At 38.0% G+C, this 11,845-nt stretch overlaps 1 protein-coding gene across 1 annotated transcript in view; it reads left to right on the forward strand.

Annotated features, from left to right (window-relative positions):
- NDUFA12 (NADH:ubiquinone oxidoreductase subunit A12) overlaps nt 1-11,266 on the forward strand; it is a 29,553-nt gene extending 18,287 nt beyond the window's left edge. Inside the window, exon 4 of the mRNA XM_019446465.2 lies at nt 10,999-11,266. Within this exon, the coding sequence (XP_019302010.1) occupies nt 10,999-11,179 (181 nt within the window). The 3' untranslated portion in view covers nt 11,180-11,266. The remainder of the gene's footprint in view (nt 1-10,998) is intronic.
- Nucleotides 11,267-11,845: the final 579 nt, after the last annotated feature.

Raw genomic sequence — 11,845 nt, forward strand, 5'->3', positions numbered from 1 at the left:
TTAAGAATGTGAGAGACCAGAAAAGTTTAAAGAATCTGGCAGGGGCCAGGGATAATCTACATAACCCCTGAGAGACAACTGTCGACATTTGGCATATTTCCTTTAGTCCTTTTAAATAATTTTTTATGTCATTGTTGTGTCCATAATCATACTCAGTTTTTTTTCTCTTAATATTATAAGCAAATTTCCAGGTTATTAAAACAATCAGTACAATTACTGTTAATTTTTTTCTAATTATAAAAATGTGTAATTGTTATAGCAAATTTGGAAAACCCAGAGATACATGAAGTGGAAATAAAAATAAACTCCTTGGCCTAGAAATAAACACTGTTAACATTTCTTTTTTTTCATTTTCTTTTTTTTTTTTAATGTTTATTTATTTTTGACAGAGAGAGATACAGAGCATGAACGGGGGAGGGGCAGAGAGAGAGGGAGACACAGAATCCAAAGCAGGCTCCAGGCTCTGAGCTGTCAGCACAGAGCTCAACACGGGGCTCGAACCCATGAGCCATGAGATCATGACCTGAGCTGAAGTCAGACGTTTAACTCACTGAGCCACCCAGGCACCCCTGAGGATCTGCATTTAAAGAGAAGGAATATTTCAAATGGATCACAGTGTGGAGAACAGATTACGATTTGTTGATCATACCCTCTTTAGAAGAAGGTTTGTGATTATAAATAACTATATATAGATATGTGTGTGTAACAGTATTTTGTTTGCTGGCCTCCTTTTCTCACTTAATAAATCACAAACATTTTCCCCATTTCACTAAATATTCTGCTTGTCAGTTTGAGATTTTTAGCATCTAAGGGGCTTTTGATGTATAAAGATTAATGGAAATTTGGATTTAAAATGAATATACTGTTTATTACAGCAGCAATCTATTACCATTTTTTATTTTAGTTCCAGTATAGTTAGCATACGGTGAACTGTTAGTTTCAGGGGTACAGTATAGTGATTCAGCTCCTCCCTACACCAGCCTGTGCTCATCACAAATGCACTCCTTAATCCTCATCACCTGTTCAACACATCCCCCGACCAACTCCCCTCTGGTAACCATCTGATTGTTCTCTGTAATTAAGAGTTACAGCTGCAATTTTTTTTTTTTTAATTTTTTTTTAATGTTTATTTTTGAGAGAGAGAGAGAGACAGAGCATGAATGGGGGAGGGTCAGAGAGAGGGAGACACAGAATCTGAAATGGGCTCCAGGCTCTGAGCTGTCAGCACAGAGCCCGACACGGGGCTCGAACTCACAGACCGAGAGATCATGACCTGAGCCGAAGTCAGACGCTTAACCGACTGAGCCACCCAGGCGCCCCTACAGCTGCAATTTTTAAAACCTACTTGTTCTTCAGCCTTGAGGTCCAATTTATAAATAGGATAACAAGATTAGTAAGTTGAACATTTTTGCATAAAAATAAAGAACAATTATTTTCTCTTGTTTGATAAACTCAAATGGAAAGGATTAAAATCTCCTAAACAATTATCTCCTTTTTCCAGTTTAGTTAATTACATTCCTTTCAACATTTTAGGTCACAATTATAAATGTAGGATATATATTTTTTCAATATCTTCAAATGCCCAAAGTAGATAGATGAACAGACCTATCAAGCAAAATGTTCTTAAGCCCTTAAATGACTCATGTTTAATCACGCTAGAAACTTAAGGGTCATCCTCACAGGTCTTTTTTCTCTAATATCCAGTCAGTCAGCAGGTTCCATGTGATTACTTTCCGAATATGTCCCACATCTGATCACTACTTCTGTCATTATTACCCTGGTCCAAACCACAGTTAACTCTTGCTGGAAACTTCTACCACAACCTTCCAACTGGTCTGATTACATTCTTGCAGCGCACTAGTATTCTCCACATACTCAGTGATTGGAGTGGTTATTTTACAAATCTCTGCTCAGAACTCTACATCAGTTTCCCGTCATGATGACAGTGAAAACCCCAACTCCTTACAAGGCCTTGTGTGCTGTTGGCCCTGCCAGGCTCTGCATACACTGTCCTGTTCACTGCCCCGCCAACTCTTGATGTAACCACTCTGTCCTCACTTTCCCTTGAATGGTGAGCATGCCCACCTCAGTCGCTCTGTACCAGCTGTTTTCCCAGATGCAACATGGGTCACACCTTTACCTTATACAAGTGCGTCCTCTGGTGGCTCCTCAGTCTACCCTATCCAGAAGAGCCCTTTCCTTTCACACTGTGTCCTCTTCCCCTGCTCTAGTGTTTTCCTTGGTAGCACTTATCTCTGCCTGGTGTTTTGTTATAGAGTATTTAATTTATTGTTTCCCCAACTACCATGCTTCTTGATCATAGCAACTTTGTTCACTGCTGTGTCGCTAATGCCTAAAATGGTGTTTAACACATAGTGGATGCTCAATAAATATTTGTTGGATGAGGGGTGCCTGGCTGGCTCATTCGGTTAAGTGTTCGACTTTGGCTCAGGTCATGATCTCACAGTTTGTGGGTTCAAGCCCCGCGTCAGGCTCTGTGCTGACATCTCAGATGCTGGAGCCTGGTTGAAATTCTGTGTCTCCCTCTTTCTCTGCTCCTCCCCTGCCGGCACTCTGTCTTTGTCTCTCTCTGTCTCCCAAAAATAAATAAAAACATTTCAAAAATTAAAAAAAAAATTGTCGAATGAATGTAGATATACTGTCTTACTTGAAACAACCTTTGTTTTTTGTTTTGTTTTTTCTTAAAGTACACTTCACACCCAGCGCAGAGCCCAATGCAGGGCTTGAACTCATGACCCTGTTATCAAGACCTGAGCTGCGATCAAGGGTTGGACACTTAACCAGCTGAGCCACCCAGACGCCCCTAATTTTGTAATTTGAATACAGTAATTGTCTTTGCTTCTTCTAGTTGATCCAGAAATGCTATGTCTGTCACTTCTTTTACAACTTGTATTTGAATTTGAAGGTAGATTTACATATGAATTCTATTCTGACTTTAACCTGTCTTTGCATGAGCCTGCAGGTGATTAGGGGAGAGGCAGAGATAAAGGGAGAGAGAATCCCAAGCAGGCTGTTGCACTGTAAGTGTGGAGCCTGATGCAGGGCTCGAACTCACAAACCATGAGATCATGATCTGAGCCAAAAATCAAGAGACAGACACTTAACCAACTGAGCCACCCAGGTGCCCCAACCTGTCCTTTCTAATACCTTTTCCCACTGAATCATTTGTTTTGTTATAGTCTTTTAAAAATATTCCCCTGAATAAGTTGCCAGCTATCAGCAGCAGAGGATGTCTTCCTTTGGGTGCATCTGCTTAATCCAGCCTCTTTCGGGTCAGGGGTGTTGTGTAAAATACTACTTGACCTGAACCGAAATGAGTGTTATTCAGTACACTGTGCTGCGAGATTCTTTTCAAAACAGATCCTTCCTAGTGTTTTATTTTCTGCTCCAGAAAATCAGAATATTAAGCCACTGTGCTCTAAGAACTGCAGACTGCCTGCTTAGGTAGATTTTCCTGTGTTACAGAATGTTACTCTATAACATTTCTCTGTTAAAGTGTATTAATTATACGCAGAAGACAAGATTTTGATTTTTAAAGTTCAGCTTTTGTTGAATACATTTCACTTACTATTCAGTGCTTCATTTAAGGTCAATTCTCACTTTTTTTTTAATTTAATTTATTTTTTTAATTTACATCCAAGTTATCATATAGTGCAACAATGATTTCAGGAATAGATTCCTTAATGCCACTTACCCATTTAGCCCATCCCCCTCCCACAACCTCTCCAAGAACCCTCTGTTTGTTCTCAGTATTTAAGACTGTCTTATGTTTTGTACCCCTCACTGTTTTTATATTATTTTTGCCTCCCTTCCCTTATGTTCATCTGTTTTGTATCTTAAAGTCCTCATATGAGTGAAGTCATATGATATTTGTCTTTCTCTAATTTTGCTTAGCGTAATACCCTCTAGTTCCATGCACATAGTTGCAAATGGCAAGATTTCATTCTTTTTGATTGCCGAATAATACTCCATTGTGTGTGTGTGTGTGTGTGTGTGTGTGTGTGTGTGTGTGTGTGTGTGTATACCACATCTTCTTTATCCATTCATCCATCGATGGCTCTTCCCATACTTTGGCTATTGTTTGCAGTGCTGCTATAAACATTGGGGTGCATGTGTCCCTTTGAAACAGCATACCTGTGTCCCTTGGATAAATACCTAGTAGTGCAATTGCTGGGTCATAGGGTAGTTCTATTTTTAATTGTTTGAGAACCTCTGTACTGTTTTCCAGAGTGGCTGCACCAGTTTGCATTCCCACCAACAATGCAAAAGAGATCTTTCTCCGCATCCTTGCCAACATCTGTCATTGCCTGAGTTGTTAATGTTAGCCCTTCTGACAGGTGTGAGGTGGTATCTCATTGTGTTTTTGATTTGTATTTCCCTGGTGATGAGTGACGTGGAGCATTTTTTCATGTGTCGGTTGGCCATCTGGATGTCTTTGGAGAAGTGTCTATTCATGTCTTTTGCCCATTTCTTCACTGGATTATTTGTTTTTTGGGTGTTGAGTTGGATAAGTTCTTTATAGATTTTAGATACTAAGCCTTTATCTGATATGTCATTTGCAACTATCTTCTCCCATTCCGTCGGTTGCCTTTTAGTTTTGCTGATTGTTTCCTTCACTGTGCAGAAGCTTTTTATTTTGATGAGGTCCCAGTAGTTCATTTTTGCTTTTGTTTCCCTTGCCTCCGGAGACGTGTTGAGTAAGAAGTTGCTGTGGCCAAGATCAAAGAGGTTTTTGCCTGCTTTCTCCTCGAGGATTTTGATGGCTTCCTGTCTTACATTGAGGTCTTTAATCCATTTTGAGTTTCTTTTTGTGTATGGTGTAAGAAAGTGGTCCAGATTCATTTTTCTGTATGTTGCTGTCCAGTTTTCCCAGCACCACTTGCTGAAGAGACTGTCTTTTTCCATTGGATGTTCTTTCCTGCTTTGTCAAAGATTAGTTGGCCATACATTTGTGGGTCCATTTCTGAGTTCTCTATTCTGTTCCAGTGATCTGAGTGTCTGTTTTTGTGCCAGTTCTATACCATCTTGATGATTACAGCTTTGTAGTATAGCTTGAATTACGAGATTGTGATGCCTCCTGCTTTGGTTTTGTTTTTCAAGATTGCTTTGACTATTTGGGGTCTTTTCTGGTTCCATACAAATTTTAGGATTGTTCTAGCTCTGTGAAGAATGCTGGTGTTATTTTGATAGGGATTGCATTGAATATGTAGATTGCTTTGGGTAGTATCAACATTTTAACAATATTTGTTCTTCCTATCCAGGAGCATGGAATCTTTTTTCCATTTTTTTGTGTCTTATTCAATTTCTTTCATAAGCTTTCAGTAGTTTTCAGTGTATAGATTTTTCACCTTCCTGGTTTGATTTATTCCTAGGTATTTTATGGTATTTGGTGATTCTAACATTTTTCAAAGATGAGTTGTTGGCAATTTTCATAGCTGGAAATAAGGAAATAAACTACCTATTAGTCTTGGGGCAGAAGGAACTGCTCTTAATTTCAGTTTCCAGAATAAATCTTTATTGTGTTCAAAGGTTGTCAGTGTATATAGTACATGCTAGAGATAGTCTCATGTAGAAAATTTGAGGTTTCTAGATTAAAAGTTCATTATTTGAACTTTTTCCATGTAATTTCAGTGAATGACTTTGCATGATGGAGTTGGTTTAGAAAAAAATTCCATTAAGGTTGACTGAGAGAAAGTCTGTCTGCCACTGAAACATCTGGGAATACTTTAGATTGAGTGATTAAAAAAATTTTTTTTTAATGTTTATTATTTTTGAGGGGGAGAGAGAGACAAAGTGCGAGTGGGAAGGAGCAGAGAGAGAGAAGGGGACACAGAATGTGAAGCAGGCTCAAGGCTCTGAGCTGTCATCACAGACCTGGATGTGGAGCTTGAATCCACGAAATGTGAGATCATGACCTGAGCTGAAGTTGGATGTTTAACCGACCGAGCCACCCAAGTGCCCCTAGATTGAGTGATTTTTTTAACAAAAGAAATGGTGGCTTAAGTGGTATGAAATGGAGTTAGATTAGAAATGGACAGAACCTATTTATGGTCTCAAAATAAAAGACAAATGACTTGGGGAAGATTTTAAAACTGCCTCTAATTGGTCTGAATTAGAAGAAGGATTTTTCTTTTTAATAGCTTAATTTCTTCTTATAAAGTAGTACATTTTCATTATAGGAAATTCAGAAAGTAACAAAGGAAACAAAAATAACCTATTATCCTATCACGCAGACAAACCATTCACACAGACAAATCACTGTTAACATTTTGACATATTTTTTAAAGTATTTATTTTGAGAGACAGAGTGAGTGAGCATGAGTGGGGGAGGGCCAGAGAGAGAGAGGGAAAGAGAGAATCCCAAGCAGGCTCCACATTGTCAGCACAGAGCCTGACACAAGGTTCAAGCTCATGAACCATGAGATCATGACCTGAGTTGAAATCAAGAGTTGGAGCTTAACCGACTGAGCCACTCAGGCACCTCAACATTTTGATATATATTCTTCTGATCTCTTTTTCTATTCATACAAATCCTTTTGTTTTTGTTTTTAATGTTAAGTAGGCCTTTTGAAGAGGTAGCCTGGGTTTAAATTCTAGCTCTACTACCTTGGGCAAGTTTTTAATAATTCCCCAGTTTCCTCATTTATGAAATTGGGATAATAATATCTATCTCATAGAGTTGTTATAAGGATTAAAGGAGTTAATATTTGTTAAGTATTTAGAGGGGCGCCTGGGTGGCTCAGTCGGTTGAGCGGCCGACTTTGGCTCAGGTCATGATCTCACGGTCCGTGAGTTCGGGCCCCGCATCAGGCTCTGTGCTGACAGCTCAGAACCTGGAGCCTGTTTCAGATTCTGTGTCTCCCTCTCTCTGACCCTCCCCTGTTCATGCTCTGTCTCTCCCTGTCTCAAAAATAAATAAAACGTTAAAAAAAAAAAAGTATTTAGAATGGTATCCATGACTTATAAATGCTATGTAAATACTGTTAAATAAATTAAGTGAATAATCTGCCATTTAAACTTAACATATGGTGAACATTTTCTCAAAGTCATAAAATATTCTCTGTAATACAATTTTTAATGATGTTTTAGTCTTCTGTCATGTATATGTCATGAATTATTTAAAAAAAAAATTTTTTTATGTTTATTCGTTTTTGAAAGAGAGAGAGAGAGAGAGACAGATCACAAGTAGGGGTGGGGCTGAGAGAGAGGGGGATACAGAATCCGAAGCAGGCTCCAGGCTCTGAGCTGTCAGCACAGAACCCGATGCAGGGCTCGAACTCAGGAACTGTGAGATCGTGACCTGAGCCGAAGTTGGATGCTCAACTGACTGAGCCACCCAGGCGCCCCTATGTCATGAATTATTTAAGTATTCCGTTTCATTCTTGGTTTTATTCTTTCCATTTTTTTCACTAATATAAATAAAGCTGTGGTCAGTGACCTTGTTCTTAAACATTTACCCACACGTCTCCATTTCCTTAAGGCACATTTCTGTGGGTAAAATTGTTGCATCCATGAATGAACATGTTTTGAAAGTGTTCGGTACTTCTTGCCAAATTGCCCTCGATTTATATTCTTAGTGTATATACATTCAGTTGTATGTGAGTGTTAGTCTCTATAATTTCACCAGTGTTGGGTATTATTACTTTTTAAAATCTTTGCCAGTTCAGCAAATAAAAATATAACTATATCTGATTTTATTTTGCATTGCCTTGATTGAGCTTTTTGTGTTTGCCATTTTTACTTTTTTCTTTTATGATTCATCCTTTAATGGCTTTCGTCCATTTTTCCTTTGGACATTTGACTTTTTCTTTCTGATTTGTAATGATAGGTGAACTACTTTTCTGTATATGACAAATATTTCCCCATTTGTTTTATCCTTTAATCTTGTTTGACATAGACATTTCAGTTTTTATGTAGTAGAATTAACACTTTTTCTTTATGCCTTTTTGCTTTTAATGTTAATCTTAGAAATGGTTCTTCACATTCTATAGATATCAATATTTTATGAATATAAATATTCACTCATGTTGTATCTGAGCATTATTAATCTGTCTGGAATCTATTTTGATGTATGCCTAGGGAAATCTAACTTGATTTCTTTTCAACAAAATTCATTATTCTAGCATAATTTGTTGAAAAATATTTAGTTGCCCCAATAATTTGAAATGCCAGCCTTACCTTATATATACTTCAGTCTGTTTGGAGAATTTTATTCCATAGTATTGTTCTTTTTTACCAGTTTTTATACCATTCTAATGTTTGCAACCTTTAATGTCTGATAATGCCCATCTTCCTGATTGTTAGGGGTTTTCAAAATTTTCTTGGGTAGGCTTTCAGCTGATCCATAGAAATATAATTGTCAAACCCCGTTGGGATTTTGATTCAGCTTGCATTTAGAAATAACAGTTACTGAGCCAACAAGGTTTGAGTTGGCTATCTTGTGATGAACTATTTTTGTCTTTTAAATGTTAGATTTATCATTCCCATCCTGGGGTTATTTAGATAGCTCTCAGGATTTTGGCAGATACTTAGATGCTATCATAATCCTAACCCTATTTCATCTCTTGATTGTAATTTAAGTTTCTTGACCAAAAGGTTCTCTTCAACCATTGAGAAGCTGTGTTCAAGCCTCAGCTTGGTGGCATATGTGCTTTGGGACCTTGGGAAAGTCATTTCAATTCTGTTTACTCAGTTTTGAAATATGAGATACTTAGATTAGTATGAAGTAAGTAACTGAATGGTATGTGTGGATATGCTTCATAAACTAAAGTGGGAAAGAATACTAGTTTTAGTATGATGAACACTTTTACCTCAAAAAACAATCATGTTTTTCTTTAGTCTTTCATATCCATTTAAAAAAAACATTATTTAATGCCTGGGTGGCTTAGTCAGTTGAGTGTCTGACTCTTGATTTTGGCTCAGGTCATGATCTCACGTTTCAGGAGTTGGAGCCTCGTGTCTGGCTCTGTGCTGACAGCACAGAGTCTGCTTAGGATTCTCTCTGTCTCTCCCCCTCTCCCTCACTTGTGTGCTCTCTCTCTTTCTCTAAAAGATGAATGCATAAACAAACAAATACTAAAAAAAAATTTAATGACCCAGCTGAAAATCTGCTTTGCAAAAACTGTTTGGTGTGGAAATCTAGAAGGTATGATTTATTTAGCCTTTATTTAATAATACCATACCAACAACAACAGAAAGGTTACATCAATCTAGCAGATTATAAACATTTTCTTGTTTCTTATAGCTCTTTATACTGCCATCATGAGAATAAATTGTTGCTCACTCATTCCTTGATTCTTGCCTGTAGCCTTGCTGGATAAACATTTTCAGATTTTATGTATTGTGGTAAAAATATTTTTTAGTTTTCTTGAGCATTTTCTATGTCTCCCTGAGATCTTCAGTCCCTCATTTAAGTAACTGGATAGACATATATCAGGTTTGGACTCTGTTTTCTTAAGTATCATTTTAACCTTCAAGAGTCTTGACAGCAATTATTTAAATAAAATTTTTCTGTTATTTTGTTCACATAAATTAGTTCCTTAAGCTGCCTCAGCAAGGTAAAAGTTAAATATTTCTGTTGTGCCTTAAGCTTACATAAAGCCCCTTGATAAGTATCAGCCTTAGTTTTGACAACTAATCCCTCCTTTGAGTGGCTAGTAGAGCCTGTCTCATTGCCTGCCAGCATCTCAGTTGGGGCTCATGTTCATAGTCGCAGTTTACTGGTCCACGTCATTTTCCCTAATCCCCAGTTTCTGTTGGAGGATGTGAGAGAGACACCAACCCTGTGTGTACAGATGTCTTCATTCTTTATTGTGTTAGCTGATCATGATACAATGTCTTCAGACACAAATATAGCAATAGTAATAATAATTTATCTCCTCTCTTTTTGGTTTTAGCCAATACCTAGCTATATCTATCAATTACTACTAACAGATATTCTTAAACATAAGTAGCGTCATAAACTTTTCTCATTAATGTAGTCTTATTTTACTGAAACCTCCTCTACTTGTCCTTTTCTCTATAGCTAGGAAATCCCCCCTCCCTTTTTTTTTTTTTTCTTGGAGCTGCCTTTCTCTGCCTGTTCCCTCCCCTCATTCCCTTTTCCCATAACATCATCCTTTCTTGTGAGCTTCCAGCCTTGCGGAATCTGGTACGAATCCTCTTTCCGCTTCCTGTCCCATATAAACTCAGTGTTGCTTCCTGCTCAGTTCTTCTATTTGTCCCTTGGACTTTGATCCCTCCTTTTTCTGTCCTTAGTGACAGCTTCACTGTCTTTTTCCTTTCTACTCCATGCACCCAGCTTCCTTTAAATTGTTAAACACTTAAAAACTGAAATACTTGTGAACTTTAGGCTGTGATTTAATGTTTTTAATATAGCAAATTGTGTGTTCTGTAGTATTCTTCTGAAGCTTGAATTTAAGGTGCTTGCAGAGATCTCTTCTTCAGCAAGAGACTCTCAGTTTTAAACTAGAGCTTCATCAGCCAGAGCAGCCTGCGCATACCAAAACTCCAGATCAGCCTCTAGCATCTAATAGCAGTGCTGTATTTCATTAATTCTGAAATACATTTTTACCTCTAAAATTAGGGTACATATTATAATCAATAGTATCATGAGTTAATTGGCAGCATGTTTTTCTTAGAGATAACATATAAAATGGTGTATATTTGAAAATTGATAGTGTCGTAGATACGATGAAATATAGTAACAAGAAAAGCAATAGCTAACATCTTTTGAGTACCTACTGTGCACAAGAATTTTTCTAGGGGCTTTATGTGTATTATCTCATTTCATCCTTATGCCATCTTTCAGAAGTCAGGATGCTCAGTTGAAAAAGCTAAGGCATAGAAGTGCAGCTAGTAAGTGAGGGAGCTGAGATTTGAGCTCAAGCCACAGAATAGCCCCAGAGCTGCCCGCTTAGCTCACCTGCCACCACACCATCCTGCCTCTTCATAACTGTCTTTCTTTTCCTCTTTAAGGCATCGTTGGCTTCACTCTATGACTGATGATCCTCCAACAACAAAACCACCTACCGCTCGTAAATTCATTTGGACAAACCATAAGTTCAATGTGAGTGGCACTCCAGAACAATATGTACCTTATTCTACCACTAGAAAGAAGATTCAAGAGTGGGTCCCACCTTCAACACCTTACAAGTAAAGACGATGGAAAATAATTTAAACATGTATAATATGGGGCTCTTCGTGTAATTGCACTTTTACTGATTAAAATTGTTTGATTAAGCAATGTCTTTTATGCCTTTTTGCCCTTACCTTTGTCATTCATGAACTGCAAAATAGAAGCTTACAAACATGTGTAATTGAAGTAGACCTCTGTTGGGGTGTATTCCCCCCTTGCTGCCGCGGGCATGGCTGTGCTTCAGGACATTGCCTCACATAGTTGACCGACAGGGGAAGGCCTAAAGCTGAGCTGAGTCCAACAAGACTTTATTGTGGGAATCTGAAACATGGTGGGACACAGGCTGAGTCATCAGAGCTGAATGGCTTTGATGGTAGCTCTCTAAGGGGAAGGTTATCAGGGATTTCCTATTTACTGAGTTTTGGTTCTTTCACTGTTTATTTGGACCTGTGAACTATCACAGGATCCATTCCAGTATATTCTGATTTCCTTAAGCTAACTGGCATCATTGATTTTCTTGTTGTTTGCACATAAAAGAACTTTAGCTAATATCCAGGTTGGTTCCAGAGAATGGGCTGTAGACAAAAGACCTTCAGGGAAATGTGGAATCTTCGGAATTGGTCATATCTGGGTACTAGGAAAGGCAGTGCAACACCCTTCTGTATTCTGGATGGAAAGCTAGCAGCT

This window comes from Panthera pardus, unplaced genomic scaffold, assembly GCF_024362965.1.
Source record: "Panthera pardus isolate Hobbes unplaced genomic scaffold, ASM2436296v1 HiC_scaffold_6, whole genome shotgun sequence".
NCBI lineage: Eukaryota > Metazoa > Chordata > Mammalia > Carnivora > Felidae > Panthera > Panthera pardus.